Source organism: Piliocolobus tephrosceles, chromosome 14, assembly GCF_002776525.5.
Source record: "Piliocolobus tephrosceles isolate RC106 chromosome 14, ASM277652v3, whole genome shotgun sequence".
Lineage (NCBI taxonomy): Eukaryota > Metazoa > Chordata > Mammalia > Primates > Cercopithecidae > Piliocolobus > Piliocolobus tephrosceles.
The window spans coordinates 99,404,947-99,425,563 of NC_045447.1; the positions used below are offsets into that span (position 1 = coordinate 99,404,947).

The window sequence follows — 20,617 nt, forward strand, 5'->3', positions numbered from 1 at the left end:
GTTCCAAGAAATCTCCACCTTTTTCCAGTTATGTTCACAAATATTCCACCTTTTGATTAAAGAAACCGTAAAGATAAAAGATAAAAATCCCAGACCCCACTGTGGGACTGTCTCTTGAGTATGCCTACAGTCCCCTTTCTTGAATGTGTACTTTTGTTTTGCAATACATCTCTGTATTTTCACTATTTTCTGACTCATCCTTCAATTCCTTGGCATGCTGGTGTCAACAGCCTGGACACAGACACTGGCTGGGGTCAAGGCCCCATCAGCATTTGGAGACCCCCTCCAGCCTACCAGTATCAAAAGCAAACAAGAGATTTCAACAAAATGCTGGAAGATGGAGGTAGGTGGAGGCAGATGGATGAAATTAATGGTCTTGAGTTCCAACTTCCTTCACTTTGCTAAGTACCTACAGTAGGGAGAGAAATCAAGGGGGAAAAATGCTGATTTACATTACAAAGCCCTAGAAAAGTTCAGCAATTGGAGACAGTGGTTATTTTTAACAAATGGGTTTTAGGGTGGAATTGAAAACAAGAACCAGCTAAAAGATTTATAAAGAGGAGCTAGACCTTCAAATTCTCTTCTTCAGCCCATCTCCTATTTCACAAAGATGGGAAGTTGGCTTTCAAAAGATGCTTCAGAGAGGCTACGCACATAGGGCCAAAAGGCAGAAGGAGCAGAAGTACAATCCAGAAAATAGGGGTGCAAGTGGGGAGCGCAAGTCAAAGTCTGCTCGAAAGTAAAACCTATTGAGCTCCCCAAATGCTGGCTTACGCCCCTAAGGCAATATTTCTCAAATTTAAAAAAAAAAAAAAAAATTCCCTAGGGAGTCTTTGTAGATAGATTTTTTTTCCCTAACCCCCACCCCTTAATTAATGACATCAAGTATTAAAAAGATAAATTTAATGTCAGATAACACCCAGCTAAACAAAGAATGGGTAAATCAGAAGGTGGGTTAGGAAAAACATCCAGAAGAAAGCACAAAGAGATAGAAATCTATTTTCTATAAATAGAAAGGACAGAAATTTATTCATAAGAGAATAAAAGACACAGAGGATATAGTGAAAAGATCTAATGTAAACATAAACGGAGTCCCAGAAGGAGAGGTAATGAAGGCAGGAACAATGTTTGAAGAGAATATAGCTAAGAATTTCCCAAAACTGATAGAAGACATGAAGCTTCAAATATAAGAAACTTCGGGAACCTCAAGCAAAAATAAAAAGAAAATCCTATCTATGTAAACCTCCTAAATATGAAAGACTAAGAGAAATCCATAAAAGCAACTTAGCCTTAAAAGACAGACCATTTTCGGCCGGGCATAGTGACTCATGCCCAGCACATTCGGAGGTAGGGGCGGGCAGATCACGAGGTCAGGAGTTCCAGACCAACCTGGCTAACATGGTGAAACCCAATCTCTACTAAAAATACAAAAACTAGCCAGGTGTGGTGGTGCGCGCCTGTAGTCCCAGCTACTTGGGAGGCTGAGGCAGGGGAATTGCTTGAACCCAGGAGGCAGAGATTGCAGTGAGCCGAGATCGCGACACTGCACTCCAGTCTGGCGACAGAGCAAGGTTCCATCTCAAAAAAAATAAAAGGACCATTTTCAAAAGGGCAACAATAAGACGAACAGCTAACTGGACATCCCAACAGTGGAGATGGAAGACAACAGAATCATATCTTTGATGTACGGAAAGAGAGTAAATGTCACCTAGATTCTCCAGCCGGTGAAAATATCCCTCACAAGTAAAGGTGAAGAGATAACAGTGTTCTTTGGGAAAAAGAAAAATGATCTCAGATGAAACCCAAAATGTAGGGAAAAAATGAAGAGAAAAAAGATCAGGGGGTGGAATGTGTAGTGAGAGCTAATGACTGCATTAAACAATAATATCTATAAAGTTAAAAATACTCACAGTACCTGAAAGTACCTAACAACAGCAACAGGTACGTTGAGGGGGGTTCAATGGACTTAACATGCTCTAAGAATCCTGTATTGTCCAAAAAAAGATAAAAGTACTTCTTTTTTCTTTTTTTTTTTGAGGAGGAGTCTCGCTCTGTCACCCAAGCTGGAGCGTAGTGGTGCAATCTCAGCTCACTGCAACCTCAGCCTCCCGGGTTCAAGCAATTCTCTGCCTCAGCCTCCCGAGTAGCTAGGTGGCACCTGCCACCACGCCCAGCTAATTTTCATATTTTTAGTAGAGACGGGGTTTCACCATCTTGGCCAGGCTGCTCTTGAACTCCTGACCTCCTGATCCACCCGCCTCAGCCTCCCAAAACTACAATTTTATGTTAAGAGTTTGATAAAGTGAGACTGCATGAAGTAATGCCAAGTGTCCATTAAAATCAGTTAAGAAAATAAAACCGATATAAATCTAAAATCAACCAATCTAAAAGAAAGAAAAAAAAATAGGACAGATGGAACAAATATAAAGCAAATAATAATCTGGTAGATTTAAACCTAAATATGTCAATAATTACAATAAATGTAAGTGAACAAAATGCTCTGATTGATAAAGAATAACTATAATCTGCTTACAAGACATATTTAAATTTAAAGACACAAAAGGCTAAAAACAAATAATAAAAAGATAGCTTACATACATAGTAACATCAGCAGGGTTCAGATTCTGTCAACTTTGTAATATTAACTCACACACTCAGAAGTTTCCAGCTTTTCCAATTAAAATAATTTTACAGATTAGTAGTTTTAAGCTCTGTTTAATTTACACCTAATTTTTAAATCTCCATTGTTATTTAAAAGACTAAACTTATCTCTCACCAAATAAAGCAATGGTGTAGAAACTAAATGGAATGACTGGTGACTTATTTTTCATAATTATCACAGATTCACTTTGAACAAGTCTGTTACCTTTTTCTTAGTTTATTTAAACAAATTTAAATGTTACATGCCAACAACCTGATGGTTCAGTGTTGTAAAGAATAATTACATAATATCTGAAATTGGGCGAATATTTACATCCCCATTCCCACCCCAATTCATATGTTGAAACCCTAATTCCCAAGGTGATGGTGTTAGGAGGTGGGCCTTTGGGGGGTGATTAGGTCACGACGGCAGAGCCCTCCTGAATGGGATTAGTGCCCTTATGAAAGAGACCCCATCAAGATCCCTCACCCCTTCTGCCATATGAGATTACCGTGAGATGACCACTGTCCATCAAAGAAGCAGGCCCTCCCCAGACACCGAATCTGCTGATGCCCTGATCCTGAAATTCTCTGTCTCCAGAACTGTGAGAAATAGATTTCCATTCTTTATAAGGTACCCAGTATATGGTATTTTGTCACAGGAGCTCAAACAAACCAAGACAGAAATTGACACCAAGAACTGGGGGTGCTATTGCAATAAACATGTAAAAATGTGGAAGCAGTTTTGGAAGGGGGTAGTAAGTAAAAGCTGTAAGAGTATGGAGGTGCATGCTACAAAAGGGATACATGGCTGTGAATGCCCATAAAGAGTGATTCTGATGAGGCTCAAAAAGAAAACAGGAAAGCTACCGAGAAAGCTTCAGACTTCTTAAAGAATACTTAATAATCCTGATAGAATGTTGATAGAAATACGACAGTAAAGGCCATTCTGATGAGGTCTCAGATGAAAATGAGGATATTTGGCCAAGGAAATTTCTAAGCAAACTGTTGAAGGTATGGCTTGGCTTCTCTTGATTGCTTATAGTAAAATGCAAGACTAGAGAAATTAAAGATGGAATCGTTCATGAGAGAGGAAGCAGAACTTAAAAATTTGGAAAACTCTCACCCTGTCTATATTGTAACAAACGAGAAAGAGAGTTTGGGAAAGAATACCAAGGGTGTAGCCAAAGGACCAACTGATAAGGCATACAGTCAGTCAAATAAACAGTGCCAGGAGCTACTGTCCAAGACAAAAAAAGAATGACCACCCTCCCCAACAGGCAATTCAGAGATCATCAGAGTGGTTTCAAAAGAGAAGCCGCCTGTACCTGTAGGCTCACAGACTCCACTCCCTGCAGTCTGGCACCCTGCTCCTCAGCAGCACAAGGTGAGGCGCTGGAAGGTCCAGGTGTGGTACACATGCAGTGGTCACCACTGCAGAGGGCGCAGGCATTTGGCAGCATCCATGTGTGCTGTCTCTGCTGAGCCCCAGAATTCACCAGCCTGGGGAGCATGGCCACCTCCACCTAGATATTGAAGGATGGAGCCATAGGCACACAACCCAGGCAAGGAACCACAAGGGCAAGGCCACCGCAAAGAGCTGCTACCAGGGCAAGGCCCAGCAAAGCCATGGGGACAGGACTGCCTGGAGGCTTAGGAATCCAACCACTGGCCAGCAAAACTGTAGGGATGGAGCCCCCACTTGAGTATGTCCAGAAGGTGGAACGACAGCCCCAGTGGGCCTGAAGAGCAGAGAATGCAGCTAAAGATCATTTTCAAGCCTTCAGGTTTTGGACATGCTCAAGAATTGTCACTCCTTTTTCTTTTTGGAATAAAAATGTCTGTCCTGTTCTTGTCCTCCCATTGCATTTTAGAAGCACCTAACTTGGTTGATTCCACAGGCTCACAGCTAAAGGAAAATTTGCCTCAGGACAAATTATATCTTGAATCTCACCCATATCTGATTTAGATGACACAGTCATATGCTCCAATGATGTTTCAATCAACAATGTCATGCATACATGACAGTGGTCCCAATTACAATACCATATTTTTACTGTGCTTTTTCTATATTCAAATATGTTCAAATTCAGAAATACTTCCAATTGTGTTACAATTATATATAGTATTCCATACGGTCCCATGCTGTACAGGCTTGTAGCCTAGGAGCAATAGGCTAGACCATATATCCGAGGTGTGTGATGGGCTATACCATCTCGGTTACTGCAAATACACTATATGATAGTCATATGATGGTGAAATCACCTAACAACACATTTCTCAGAATGTATTCCTATTGTTAAATGATTCATGACTGTACTCACATGAGTCTTTGGACTTTAAACTTTTGAGTTAATGTTGGAATAAGCGAACACTTTGGGGCTATTGAGATGGAAATGACGTATTTTGCTTGTGAGAAGGACATGAATTTTGGGATATGAGAACAGGGATGAAAAGTAATGAACTGAATGTTTATGTCACGTGAGGTAACAGTGAGAAGAAGGCCACCTATGAGGAAGCAGGCCCTGATCAAACACCAAATCTGCTGTTGCCTTGCTCTTGGACTTCACAACCTCCAGAACTGTGAGACATGAATTTCTGTCATTTATAAGCCATCCAGCCTATTGTACTTCATTATAGCAGTCTGAGCGGACTAGGATAACATCTGTCAATGAGTTACTACTTATGTTGAAAAAGATATTTAATGTAAACATTTATTCTTATTGCTGCAATTATCAAGCATATTTGATATACATTGCCTATAAATGAAAATAAATTAATTTATAACAGATACAGTATCTCGGGAAATAGTTAAAACCAAGAAGGATAAAACTGAATTGAGGGCTAGTTTGTGGAATAACACGATCCACACTGCATAGAGGTTGAATTAAGCAAAATTCTGGCAGGGAAAGATGGATTTGAAAGATTATAAAAGGGTGAACTCAACTAAAAAAAAGTTGGGGGAACTTATATTCATTAACTTGATACCTCAGTTTCACATTAGGACCACGAAATAGATTAAAAATTATAAGGACAAAGAAGGGATCCAGAAGAGCACAGACAATAAAGAGAAAAGGACAGGGGGGTGATCTTAGTAAAAGTTAAGTGGTCTCCTAGTTCCATCTCTAATACTGTCATTTACCCTTTTCACTTACACTTGGAAATGTGGCTTCCCCTACTCTGATTCCATATTCCTCATTATGACCCTCCAATGTTACCTAATACTACCTCCTCAAGCAATCATTGCCCCTTATCCTCACTATTCTTACTGAAGCACTCATCCTCCTCTCAAATATAAATGATTCCAAACACTTTCCTTAAGAATTTTCTTGCCTCCACCTTCACAGTTTCCAAAAAATGCATACACTTCTTTCAGGTAAAATGGCATACTTTGTCAGTGGCTTTAAAACTCCCAAATGACTAAAGGATAAAGTCTAATGTGCTTACATGATTAATTAGGGCATATAAGACAGTGCTATTCCCAGAAATCTAATTCAATTGAATTTTTAAATCTTACATAGCTACCTACCTCTTATTTGAATAACTCAATATGTGACGGGCACACACTGCAAGGTACCATGAATGGCACATTATACAGTACTAAAGAGCACAGATACAATCTCTGGGGTTAACTAGGAGTTAGCTAGGCCAAGTGTGAGCAAAAGGCTTCTCTTAAAAGTTGGTATTGAAGCCAGGCACAGTGGCTCATGCCTATAATCCCAGCACTTTGGGAGGCCGAGGTGGGAAGACTGCTTGAGCCCAGGAGTTCAAAACCAGCTTGGGCAACATAGGGAGGCTCCCTCTCCACTAAAAAAAAAAAAAAAAAAAAAAAAAATTAGCATGTGTCTATAGTCCCAGCTACTCAGGAGGCTGAGATGGGAGGACTGCTTGAGCCCAGGAGGTTGAGGCTGCAGTGAACTATGATCATGCCACTGCATTCCAGCATGGGCAACAGAGCAAGACCCTGTCTCAAAAAAAAGAAAAAAAAACTGGTAGAGAAAAGTACATGCTTTCAGGTTCCTGTTATCCCTGTCCCAAAGACAGAGCAATGATTAGGTAAAATACAAAATAGGATGACAAAAATGACACATATGCATATAGAAATAAGATATATATTTCCTTGGACCGGAAAAAGAACAGAATCACGAAGTCAGGTCATGGGTGTGCCACCAGGTCCAAAAGCAGGCAGCAGTAGCTCCTTCAAGGCAACAGAGAGGCTGACAAAGTGCCCTACAGGCAGGCAGCTAAATTCAGACTTGTGAAGGCAGCAGCTGGAGTAAGGCTTCCCACTTTAGAAAGGAGGCTGAGAAAATAAGGCTGAGACTTCTGCCTAAAGCTAAAGACTTTATAGCATTGCAATTATAAAGTCAGAAAGAAAGACAGAGGGAATCACAGCCAGAACTTTCATGAACTCAGTGACTTGTCCTGGAAAATCCCCAATCACTAAAGGATGGGAAGTCTGCAATGTCAGTATCATGCTACCATAAACTTGTGCTGGAGCCCTGAGAGGGCCAGGTAGAAGGAATCACAAAATCATTAAAAGGTTACGGGGAGAGGCTTGAAAGGCCTGGGAGTGGGGGACTCTTACTCAAAGCGAGCCTGCAAACTATAGGATCATGAGAAATAGTAGATGAATTTACCAACACAATAAAAATAAATAGCACAATCTACAAATGACTTTGAAAGTGCTTAGGGTCTTCAAAGAAGGAAAGAATAACAGTCATAAGATAAACAAGAAAATGCAAGGGCTGGGTGTGGTGGCTCAGGCCTGTAATCTCAGCACTCTGGGAGGCTGAGGCAGGTGAATCATTTGAAGTCAGGAGTTCAAGACCAGCCTGGCCTACATGGTGAAGCCCCGTCTCTACTAAAAATACAAAAGTTAGTCAGGCGTGGCACCTGCCTGTAATTCCAGCTACTCAGGAGGCTGAAGCAGAAGAATCGTTTGAGCCTGGGAGGTGGAGGTTGCAGTGAGTCGAGACTGTGCCACTGTATTCCAGTCTGGGTGACAGAATGAGACCCTGTCTCAAAAAAAAGAAGAAAGAAAATGTGAAATAAATGCAGAAACAAAACAGAGCAAATTAGATGTGAAATACATAGTCATTAAAATAAAAATCTCCCAGGAGATAAATTCTGGAACTAGTTGGTGAATTATAAAATGCTACTGAAGAATTTACCTAGACTGTAGCAGGAAAAGAAAACATGAAAAAGTGGTTAAGAGATATGCATGGAGAACAGACTGAGAAATTCCAGTACAGGAATTCTAAAAGAACAGAATAAAGGGAATGATAAAGAAGCAATTTTCAAAGAGAAAGTGGTTGAGAACTTCAAAACTGAAGTCAAGAGTCCTCAAATTAAAAGTACCTATTACGTGTCAAGCAAGATATATTAAAAATAAGTCTACTCCTAAACACAATGTACTGAAACTGAACCAGACTGAGGATAATAATACAATCTTAAAGAAGTGGAGGCACAGACATTTTGGTAGAGAAAACCAAAAATGCAAAGACCCTAGAGTGACAAAGAGATTGATCTGTTCTAAAATAAGGCTACTCAAGGTGTGGTCCACTGACCAGTGTGGTCCACAAACTCTTTGTTACTGGCCCATGGTGACAAAAGTACAGAAACTGAAATGAAGTGTTCAGAAACCCTTATAACAATTTGACACAGAAATTATAGGTATGGTGAATCTAATAATAAGAAATTAGAGCTCATATTTGTATTCTTTGGGGTCCTCTCTTCCATTTTCATAGTATTTCGTTCTCACCGCATTTTTACTCAAGTATCGGTACAGAAAAAGTTGTAGAACACCTTTGCCATAGCTGGTTTAGAAGCACTGTTCTGAAAATTCAAGGGTGGTCAGTGCAGTCAGAGTGATAAGGATACAAAGTAAGAGTAGGACAAGCTGAAAGAGAAGAGGAAGGTGTAGGTGGCTTATGCTGGATCTCAGAGACTCTGACAATGGATATATTCCATTGCACACCTGGGACACTGATAATGGTTTCTAAGCATGAGAGTGACCAGTGCATGCAAAGAAGGTGGAGGATACCAGAAGTAAAGTACATGGAGCAAGACCAGTCAGAAGGTTACTGGAGTCGTCCAGGCAAAGGGTAATGGCAGCCTGGACTACTATAATGGTAAAGGAGATGGAGAGAAATGAATGCTCTGAGAAATAGAAGAGAAATCGAAAAGTTCTGGGTGATGGATTGGGTTGGGGTAAGAGAGAAAGAGGAAAATGCCAAGAATAAGACACAAGCATCTGGGTGGACAGGGATGGCTAAGAATGAACAGGTTTGCTCTGGGAGCAGCAGTCACAAGCTGAGTTCTAGACCAGTTAATTTTGTGTCCAGGTGTACATAAGCAAGTTGGAAGATGGATCCACAGGTCTGAGAGATTGTAACTATTTTGGAGTTGTCAACATACAGGTAGAATGTGAAGTCACAGGAATGAATATCACCCACGGAAAGCAGGTAAGTTGAGATGTGGAAGAGGAGAAAAAGCAAAAGAAGATGAAGGAAAAAATGCTCAAAGGAAAGTTTATGAACACACCACCCGTTTCCCACTCAACAAATAAACCCAAGTGACCTGTGTTAATTAACTATGGCTGTTGTTACCAAAGTAACTTTTATTAGTGATCACTGATGCAGAGTACAACTGAAGGATGAATATCAACAGCTAAGAGAAGGAGTTAAGGATAAGAAACATGTACAATATCCCCCACATCACATTACCAATAATGTAAATAATGACAAGAATTTGCACTTATTCCTGAAAAGTTTCCAAGAGCAAGAAAAAGAATAGCTGAAATGAATAAGCAATTACTATAAAATAAGATATTAAAATAATAAATAGCAGTAACTAAGGAAAAAAGCTTTGCCAACCTGTATTGGGTGGGGGAAAGCAGGCTTAAAAGCAACAAGTATATACCAAAGATCTGATCTGAAATTATAAAGCTGCTAGTTTCTTCTTCATCCCACAGTCAGAAGCTCCCTCATCCCCCTTATTTACTCTATCTGTATTACATGAAAAACAAAACAATAACAACAACAAATTTACATTTAAGAAGCAGCGTAAACTGAATAGCAGTACGCTAGTACTGTGTCATATCACACCAGAAGTATCCACCTCAAAAAACAACTCCAGATCGCTCTGCAGCCGCCACTCTCTTCAGAGTTCCACATTAGCTGGTGCTTACGTCATAGAAGTACCAGGCTACTATAAGCTTCCAAATGTTTTGAATGAATACATTTTTCATGTAGGATGGATCATTTATCATTCCCTACTTAAAGACACAATTACTATTTCTTCTTCTATAAAATCTCTACTCATTAGCAAAGAACTGAACACTTGCTTCTCTGATGTTTTCTTCAGTCTTAACTTTTCTAAGCTCCAGATAAGTCTTTCCACCTTACCTAGTCTACAGTAGTCCCCTATTACCTGCAGAGGACAAGATCAAGGCCCCTCTGTTCATGCCTGAAACTGTGGATGGTACCAACCCCATATATCTGTTTCTTTCCATCTGATAACTGAGACAGCTACTAAGTGACTAAGGGGTGCAGGGGGAGGGTAGAGTGTGTCTATAGTGTGGCTACACTGGACAAAAACAATGACTCATGTCCCAGGTGGAATGGAGTGGGATGGCAGGAGACGTCACCACGTTACTGAGAACAACATGCAATTTAAAATTTATGAACTGTTTATTTCTGGAATTTTCCATTTAATGTTTTTGGACTGCATTTGACCACAGGTAAATGAAACCATGGAAAGTGAAAACAAGGATAAGGGGGCTACTGTATTTTCCATTGCTAACTTTGTTTGCTTCACGTTCAGCTGCTATTTCTTTACCAAACCTCATCTACTATTACCTTTCAAGCCCTACCCTAAAACCTAATGACTTGGGAAAAACTCTCCCAGATAAACCCACACTTCACTTAGTCACTCTTTTTCTCCAAATGTCTATGTAATTTTTAACTGTTATTTCTGTACTCTTTTATAACACCATCATGCCACTTCACCAACATAAACTGTGCTTTCTCCATTATACTATCGGCTCCCCTCAGGACGTGAGCTCTCATTTCCCATTTCTCCTACTTTTGTAGAGATTCTAGCTCCACACTGTGCCCATAATAGGTTTGCAATAAACACCTAAACATAATGACTCATTAATAGAACATAATTGGTCAATGAATAGCTACTATATGACAGACACTGAGATTACAAAAATAATTTTTAAGAAGCTCCCTCCCTTTGAATTGTTGGAACCTAAGCAGGGTGAGGAAGGCATCCGAGAGAGAGCAGTGAGATAGAAGATTAGTTACACACAGGCAGGTTGATCGAATAAGTAAAAAATATTCAAGATAATGACAGCCAGGTTTCTCATTGTTAAGGAAGGGAATTAGACATTTAAAATTTAAAAACTAGACTTAACCCTTAGGTGTAGAATCAGAATTGAACATATCACTGTGAACTCAGAATTTTCAGGTTATGTCTGTCTTTATTTGAGCACGCATGTATATGCATGTGTGCACATACATATAAATTCATGTATGTAAATACTTAAATATATTCTATAGCTCTGTCCACTGAGAGGACTTCAGAGCAGTAACATCATAAAAGCAATAAATAACAACTAGCACCGAGGCTTACATATAAATACTGTTTTCCACCAAAAGGAATCAGGGAGCATTGAAGAAATGACTGATTCCAACACTGAGATAAAGAACATGCAATGACGGCCTGGGAAATCTTTTTCTGCCAAAAAGCAAGGAAATCCTCAAAAAATGATGGGGACATATAAAAAACATACAGAAGTTTGAAGGGGCCAAATCAGGAAAATTTTAAGCATCAAAATAAACAATGACAGCAATAGATTAAAACTCACTGAATTAAAATTATAAATCATAAACCCAATACATAAATGAATAAATTAAAAGTAGGATGATAAAATGGAATACTGACAGTTTCAAAGTACGTGCCCATAAAAATATTTATTAATTATAAAAGAGGAAAAAACTAACTTCATAATGGAGAAGTTTGGCAGATACCATCTTAATTAAATGATCAAAGGGAACATCTTGAGTAATGGAATAAATTAAAACTGCGTTCTACGATAAGATGCACTGAGAAGCACACAGTATCCGTGATAGTCTCGCCAAAGATGCATAATCTGAATATAATCATGCAACACAGACAAACGCAGATTGAGAACCACTAATCCTCAAAAGTGTCAGGATACAGAAGTCAAGGAAAAGTCAGAAGTATGTAAAAAATTCATCTGAGATAGACAAAGAGGAATGATAGCATGGAGGAAAAAGTGACTAGTTTCCTACATCAATAAACAGGAGAAAGAGCTACAGTAAAATCTCAAAAGAAAACTGAATATGTAATTGGACATTATTAGTTGTTGTTGTCGTTATTTTATTTTATTTTATTTTTTGAGGCATGGTTTCACTCTGTCACCCAGACTGGAGTGCAGTGGCAGGTTCTCAGCTCACTACAACCTCTGCCTCCTGGGTTCAAGCGATTCTCCTGCCTCAGCCTCCTGAGTAGCTAGGACTACAGGCACACACCATCATGCTGGGCTAATTTTTGTATTTTTAGTAGAGATGGGGTTTCGCCATGTTGGCCAAGCTGGTCTGGAACTCCTGACCTGACCTCAAGTGATCCGCCCACCTTGGCCTTGCAAAGTGCTGGGATTACAGGTGTGAGCCACCGTGCCTGGCTTGGTTTGTATTTTTATATATATGCAATGATAAGGATGAGGAGCTCTTAACCTTTTTTATGCCACAGTTCCCTTAAAGAGTATGATGAGGCCTCGCCCATGAAGCCTCGCTCACTGCTAGCACATCAGTCTGAGATCAAACTCTGAGGCAGCAGTGAGGCTGGGGGAGGGATGCCCGCCATTGCTGAGGCTTGAGTAGGTAAACAAAGCAGCTGGCAAGCTCAAACTGGGTGGAGTCCACCACAGCTCAAGAAGGCCTGCCTGCCTCTGTAGACTTCACTTCTGGGGGCAGGGCATAGCTGAACAAAAGGCAGCAGAAACTTCTGCAGACTTAAATGTCCCTGTCTGAAAGCTTTGAAGAGAGTAGTGGTTCTCCCAGCACCAAGTTTGAGATCTGAGAACCGATAGGCCACCCACACCAAAAACCCATCAGTACGTCACTATCATCAAAGACCAAAGGTAAATAAAACCACAAAGATGGGGAGAAACCAGAGCAGAAAAGCTGAAAATTCTAAAAATCAGAGCGCCTCTTCTCCTCCAAAGGAACGCAGCTCCTCGTTAGCAACGGAACAAAGCTGGACGGAGAATGACTTCGATGAGTTGAGAGAAGAAGCCTTCAGACAATCAGTAATAACAAACTTCTCCAAGCTAAAGGAGGATGTTCGAACCCATTGCAAAGAAGCTAAAAACCTTGAAAAATGATTAGATGAATGGCTAACTAGAATAACCACTCTAGAGAAGTCCTTAAATGACCTGATGGAGCTGAAAACCATGGCACGAGAACTACGTGACATATGCAGAAGCTTCAGTAGCCGATTTGATCAAGTGGAAGAAAGGGTATCAGTGACCAAAGATCAAATGAATGAAATGAAGCAAGAAGAGAAGCTTAGAGAAAAAAGAATAAAAAGAAATGAACAAAGCCTCCAAGAAATATGGGATTATGTGAAAAGACCAAATCTACATCTCATTGGTATACCTGAAAGCGACAGGGAGAATGGAACCAAGTTGGAAAACACTCTTCAGGATATTTTCCAGGAGAACTTCCCCAACCTAGCAAGGCAGGCCAACATTCAAACTCAGGAAATACAGAGAACAACACAAAGATACCCCTTGAGAAGAGCAACTCCAATACACATAACTGTCAGATTCACTAAAGTGGAAATGAAGGAAAAAATGTTAATGTCAGCCAGAGAGAAAGGTTGGGTTACCCACAAAGGAAAGCCCATCAGACTAACAGTGGATCTCTTGGCAGAAACTTTACAAGCCAGAAGAGAGTGGGGGCTAATAATGAACATTCTTAAAAGAATTTTCAACCCAGAATTTCATATCCAGCCAAACTAAACTTCATAAGTGAAGGAGAAATAAAATCCTTTATAGACAAACAAATGCTAAGAGATTTTGTCACCACCAAGCCTGCCTTACAAGAGCTCCTGAAGGAAGCATTAAACATGAAAAGGAACAACTGGGTGCCAGCCACTGCAAAAACATCCCAAATTGTAAAGACTATCGATGCTAGGAAGAAACTGCATCAACAAACGAGCAAAATAACCAGCTAACTAACATCATAATGACAGGATCAAATTCACACATAACAGTATTAACCTTAAATGTAAATGGGCTAAATGCTCCAATTAAAAGACACAGACTGACAAATTGGATAAAGAGTCAAGACCCATCAGTGTGCTGTATTCAGGAGACCCATCTCATGTGCAGAGACACACAAAGGCTCAAAATAAAGGGATGGAGGAAGATCTACCAAGCAAATGGAAAGCAAAAGAAAAAAAAGGCAGGGGTTGCAATCCTAGTCTCTGATAAAACAGACTTTAAACCAACAAAGATCAGAAGAAACCACGGCCATTACGTAATGGTAAAGGGGTCAATTCAACAAGAAGAACTATCTTAAATATGTATGCACTCAATACAGGACCACCCAGATTCATAAAGCAAGTCCTCAGAGACTTACAAAGAGACTTAGATTCCCACACAATAATAATGGGAGACTTCAACACCTCATTGTCAACATTAGACAGATCAACGAGACAGAAAGTTAACAAGGATATCCAGGAATTGAACTCATCTCTGCACCAAGCGGACCTAATAGACATCTACAGAACTCTCCACCCCAAATCAACAGCATATACATTCTTCTCAGCACCACATCGCACTTATTCCAAAATTGACCACATAGTTGGAAGTAAAGCACTCCTCAGCAAATGTAAAAGAACAGAAATTAAAACAAACTGTCTCTCAGACCACAGTGCAATCAAACTAGAACTCAGGACTAAGAAACTCACTCAAAACTGCTCAACTACATGGAAACTGAACAACCTACTCCTGAATGACTACTGGGTATATAACGAAATTAAGGCAGAAATAAAGATGTTCTTTGAAACCAATGAGAACAAAGACACAACATACCAGAATCTCTGGGACACATTTAAAGCAGTGTGTAGAGGGAAATTTATAGCACTAAATGCTCACAAGAGAAAGCAGGAAAGATTTAAAATTGACACCCTAACAACACAATTAAAAGAACTAGTGAAGCAAGAGCAAACACATTCAAAAGCCAGCAGAAGGCAAAAAATAACTAAGATTAGAGTAGAACTGAAGGAGACAGAGACACAAAAAACCCTTCAAAAAAAAAAACAAAACAATGAATCCGGAAGCTGGTTTTTTGAAAAGATCAACAAAATTGATAGACTGCTAGCAAGATTAATAAAGAAGAAAGAGAGAAGAATCAAATAGACACAATAAAAAAATGATAAAGGGGTTATCACCACCGATCTCACAGAAACACAAACTACCATCAGAGAATACTATAAACACCTCTACGTAAATAAACTAGAAAATCTAGAAGAAATGGATAAATTATTGGACACATATATCCACCCAAGATTAAACCAGGAAGAAGTTGAATCCCTGAATAGACCAATAACAGGCTCTGAAATTGAGGCAATGATTAATAGCCTATCAACCAAAAAAAGTCCAGGACCAGCAGATTCACAGCCTAATTCTACCAGAGGTACAAACAAGAGCCGGTCCCATTCCTTCTGAAACTATTCCGATCAATAGAAAAAGAGGGAATCCTCCCTAACTCATTTCATGAGGCCAACATCATCCTGATACCAAAGCCTGGCAGAGACACAACAAAAAAAATCCCTGAAGAACATTGATGCAAAAATCCTCAATAAAATACTGGCAAACCAAATCCAGCAGCACATTAAAAAGCTTATCCACCACGATCAAGATGGCTTCATCCCCGGGATGCAAGGCTGGTTCAACATAGGCAAATCAATAAACATAATCCATCATGTAAACAGAACCAAAGACAAAAACCACATGATTATCCCAAAAGATGCAGAAAAGGCCTTTCACAAAATTCAACAGCCCTTCATGCTAAAAACTCTCAATAAATTCAGTATTGGTGGGACATATCTCAAAATCGTAAGAGCTACTTACGACAAACCCACAGCTAATATCATACAGAATGGGCAAAAACTGGAAGCATCCTCTTTGAAAACTGGCACAAGACAGGGGTGCCCTCTCTCATCACTCCTATTCAACATAGTGCTGGAAGTTCTGGCCAGGGCAATCAGGCAAGAGAAAGAAATACAGGATATTCAATTACGGAAAAAGGAAGTCAAATTGTCCCTGTTTGCAGATGACATGATTGTATATTTAGAAAACCCCATCGTCTCAGCCCCAAATCTCCTTAAGCTGATAAGCTACTTCAGCAAAGTCTCAGGATACAAAATCAACATGCAAAAATCACAAACATTCTTATACACCAATTACAGACAAACAGAGAGCCAAATCATGAGTGAACTTCCATTCACAATTGCTTCAAAGAGAATAAAATACTTAGGAATACAACTTACAAGGGATGTGAAGGACCTCTTCAAAGAGAACTACAAACCACTGCTCAATGAAATAAAAGAGGATACAAACAAATGGAAGAACATTCCATGCTCATGGATAGGAAGAATCTAATACTGTGAAAATGGTCATACTGCCCAAGGTAATTTATAGATTCAATGCCATCCCCATCAAGCTACCAATGACTTTCTTCACAGAATTGGAAAAAACTAAAGTTCTTATGGAACCAAAAAAGAGCCCGCACTGCCAAGACAATCCTAAGCCGAAAGAACAAAGCTGGAAGCATCACGCTACCTGACTTGAAACTATACTACAAGGCTACAGTAACCAAAACAGCATGGTACTGGTACCAAAACAGAGATATAGACCAATGGAACAGAATAGAGCCCTCGGAAATAACACCACACATCTACAACCATCTGATCTTTGACAAACCTGACAAAAACATGAAATGAGGAAAGGATTCCCTATTTAATAAATGGTGTTGGGAAAACTGGCTAGCCATATGCAGAAAGCTGAAACTGGATCCCTTCCTTACACCTTGTACAAAAATTTATTCAAGATGGATTAAAGACTTACATGTTAGACCTAAAACCATAAAAACCCTAGAAGAAAACCTAGGCAATACCATTCAGGACACAGGCATGGGCAAGGACTTCATGACTAAAACACCAAAAGCAATGGCAACAAAAGCCAAAATTGACAAATGAGATCTAATTAAACTAAAGAGCTTCTGCACAGCAAAAGAAACTACCATCAGCATGAACAGGCAACCTACAGAATGGGAGAAAATTTTTACAATCTATCCATCTGACAAAGGGCTAATATCCAGAATCTACAAAGAACTCAAACAAATTTACAAGAAAAAAATCAAACAACCCCATCAAAAACTGGGCAAAGGATATGAACAGACACTTCTCAAAAGAAGACATTTATGCAGCCAACAGACACATGAAAAAATGCTCATCATCACTGGCCATCAGAGAAATGCAAATCAAAACCACAATGAGATACCATCTCACACCAGTTAGAATGGCGATCATTAAAAAGTCAGGAAACAACAGGTGCTGGAGAGGATGTGGAGAAATGGGAATGCTTTTACACTGTTGGTGGGACTGTAAATTAGTTCAACCATTGTGGAAGACAGTGTGGCGATTCCTCAAGGATCTAGAACTAGAAATACCATTTGACCCAGCCATCCCATTAGTGGGCATATACCCAAAGGACTATAAATCACGCTGCTATAAAGACACATGCACACGTATGGTTATTGCAGCACTGTTCACAATAGCAAAGACTTGGAACCAACCCAAATGTCCATCAGTGATAGACTGGATAAAGAAAATGTAGCACATATACACCATGGAATACTATGCAGCCATAAAAGAGGATGAGTTCATGCCCTTTGTAGGGACATGGATGTAGCTGGAAACCATCATTCTAAGCAAACTATCACAAGGAAAGAAAACCAAATACCGCATGTTCTCACTCATAGGTAGGAATTGAACTTGAGAACACTTGGACACAGGGTGGGGAATGTCACACACCGGGGCCTGTCATGGGGTCAGGGGAGTGGGAAGGGATAGCATTAGTAGAGATACCTAATGTAAATGACGAATTAACAGGTGCAGCACACCAACATGACACATGTCTACATATGTAACAAACCTGCACGTTGTGCACATGTACCATAGAACTTCAAGTATAATAATAAAAAGAAATTTAAAAAAAGAGTTTGATGAGGCCTATAAACTCCTTCTCATAATACTTTTAAATATATAAAACAAAATAAATATGATTACAAAGGAAATCAATTATATGGAAACACAACTATCAAAATGTTAAAACATTTGTGATATAGCAGTACATGTGATTTCTTTAAAATATGTGCTTTTCAAAATATATATACTCCTCTTAAAACAGTAAGACCAGTGGAGGGTCTAATCATAACCATAGTTGTGAAGCATTAGTAAGCATAAGTATATCCAAAGCACCGGTAACGTGTCTGTTGACTACATTAAGAATACATGAATTAAAATTTGAAAGGAGGCTTAAGTATCAGTGAGAATTGACAATCTTTATATTCATTTCTATTCTTGTTTAGGAGGTACTTTGAAGGGTAGAGAATGCAGGTGATTATTTGTCTAAATTATCACATTCATGAAGAATTGAGTTCCAAGTAATGTTTGTCACACCTAAAACTACTATACTGACATAACAGTGCAGAGCAATAAATTAACACAAATTTGATGACAAGTTAATACCTAACAACAAAAATCATGAAGGTTCTATAAAATGAGACTTTTTTTTTTTTTTTGAGATAGCGTCTCCCTCTATTGCCCAGGCTAGAGTGCAGTAGTGAAATCTCGGCTCACTGCAACCTCCACCTCCCAGGTTCAAGTGATTCTCCTGACTCAGCCTCCCGAGTAGTGCTGGGATTACAGGCATGAGCCACTGCACTCAGCTGTCTAAGCCCTCTTAACTTAGATATTAGCTAAGTACAATATTTCTCGCATTGTTCAGTTTGGGGTTAAAAGTAAACCAGCACAACCACTAAAAATATTTGAAATATGTTTTTATTAAAATCTCATCCAAATATCAACATTAAAAGAATCAGCAGTATAATAATTTGGAACAAATATTAGATGTATTAACTTAATTATATTAATTCTAAACATGTTCTCGCCTGTCAAAATTTCCATGCCTTTTCTATGCTAAGCTATTTTAATGACGTCTAATAACATACTACAATATAATAAAAGAATAAACCATTTTGTCCTACCTAGTTACTTTGCAGCTTGATTCAATTAAATCATTTTCAAAGTCAAGCAGGCTGGAAGGCAGATTATACTCCAATGGAGAGGTCAGTCTTTTCAAACGTAAAAGACCAACACAAAATTTTGCTCCCATCTCTTCCAGTTCTCGGGTACCAATCTGTAAACCCTTGAAATAAAGAATATTGTGCATATAATTACAAAGTTTGCTATCTTCTGGATACATCTCAATGAAATTATATAAAAGGAATTTATATTAATAAAATTAAAAGGCTGGTACTTTGTATGGAAGTAGGACTCAATACGTTTAACATCTTAACAGTACAAGATTATTCTAAGTCACAAATGAAACTGTCCTAAAAGACAATTTCTAAAATGTCTATTCTCTTTCACTATGATGCAAACTATTTTCACCATCACACTAGGGGGAAAAATACAGTAACACTTTGTGATTAATGTTACTTGTAGAATTCATGTGAGAAACTGTATTTTAACAAGAGCTTGTTAGTATTTCTTGTAATTCACTACTTTGTATGCTAATGTTGAAATATTATAGTATTAAAATCAAGGCTCCAATACGTATACTTGAACAGTACTTTATAGATGCTTTTGTATGATAAGAGAAATTGATCAGTAAAAAGCAAATAAAGGTAACTGTCAAAAAAAAAGAATCAAATCTAAGCCAATGAAGTAGGGGTAAAATAAATTCCTATGATCCATGTCAATTCAGAATGCTCATTTCAAATTTTGCCTACTAAAGCAAAAAGAGTATTTTATCTTAACTTCCCTATCTTTTTTAAAAAATGGTTTCCCAATAAGTAATATAAGGTTTACCAAAAGTTAAATGTTATCACATAAAACCATAAAAATGGCCTGCAAATTAATATACTCCTTATCATTTTTTTCAGATACAAATAAATCCCTAAAAAAGGCAAAATTCTTGCACCTATAAAAGTTGTAGGTGTAGATGACAGCTGATATCAATTCGAGAGAAAGTATTTTAAAGCAGCTTTTCAGTGACCAAACTAAGTGAGTTCCTAAGGCACACAGTAACTGAAGAAAATGAACTGTAACAACTGTTACTTACTCTACACGAAGCACATGACTTTACAGTAATTTTTTAACTTTTCAACTTTTTGGTTTAAATAGTTTGGCCAACTCCCAAACATTCTAGGAAATAAGACCTAACTGACTTCATTAGAACATTCATTTGACCTTTTGATTTGTAACTTTTAGAAAGGTTATACATGTTTCTGAATTAGTTCATAGACAATAAAAATAAAGAATACTTACATCCTAAAACTCAGTAAGATAAAAATATTGTTGAGGGTGAAAAAGACTGTTACCTAAAATATTATGAGACTCACATACTTATCAGCTAACAAGTTTAAGAGATGTTAAGTGTGTGTGGAGAGGTTGGGAATGTATGGGAGCTCTGTGTACTTTCCACTCAATTTTGCTGTGATTGCTCTAAAAAATAAAGTCTATTAACTTTTTAAAAAGTATATGTTATGATCAAAATCTTGCATTTTAGACATTAAAGGAAAGCCCTGGCTTAGTAATACACTTCTCTCAGTAAGGGTTTTAAATCAATGTATACATTATTTAC

General features: G+C 38.6%; 1 protein-coding gene across 3 annotated transcripts in view; it reads right to left on the reverse strand.

The window, feature by feature from the left end:
• The window catches only part of AGTPBP1 (ATP/GTP binding protein 1), a 196,008-nt gene that overhangs the window by 11,356 nt on the left and 164,035 nt on the right, over nt 1-20,617 (reverse strand). For all 3 annotated transcript variants that reach the window (XM_023229531.2, XM_023229533.2, XM_023229532.2), the window contains one exon: nt 19,017-19,177. In XM_023229531.2, the coding sequence (XP_023085299.2) occupies nt 19,017-19,177 (161 nt within the window). The remainder of the gene's footprint in view (nt 1-19,016; nt 19,178-20,617) is intronic.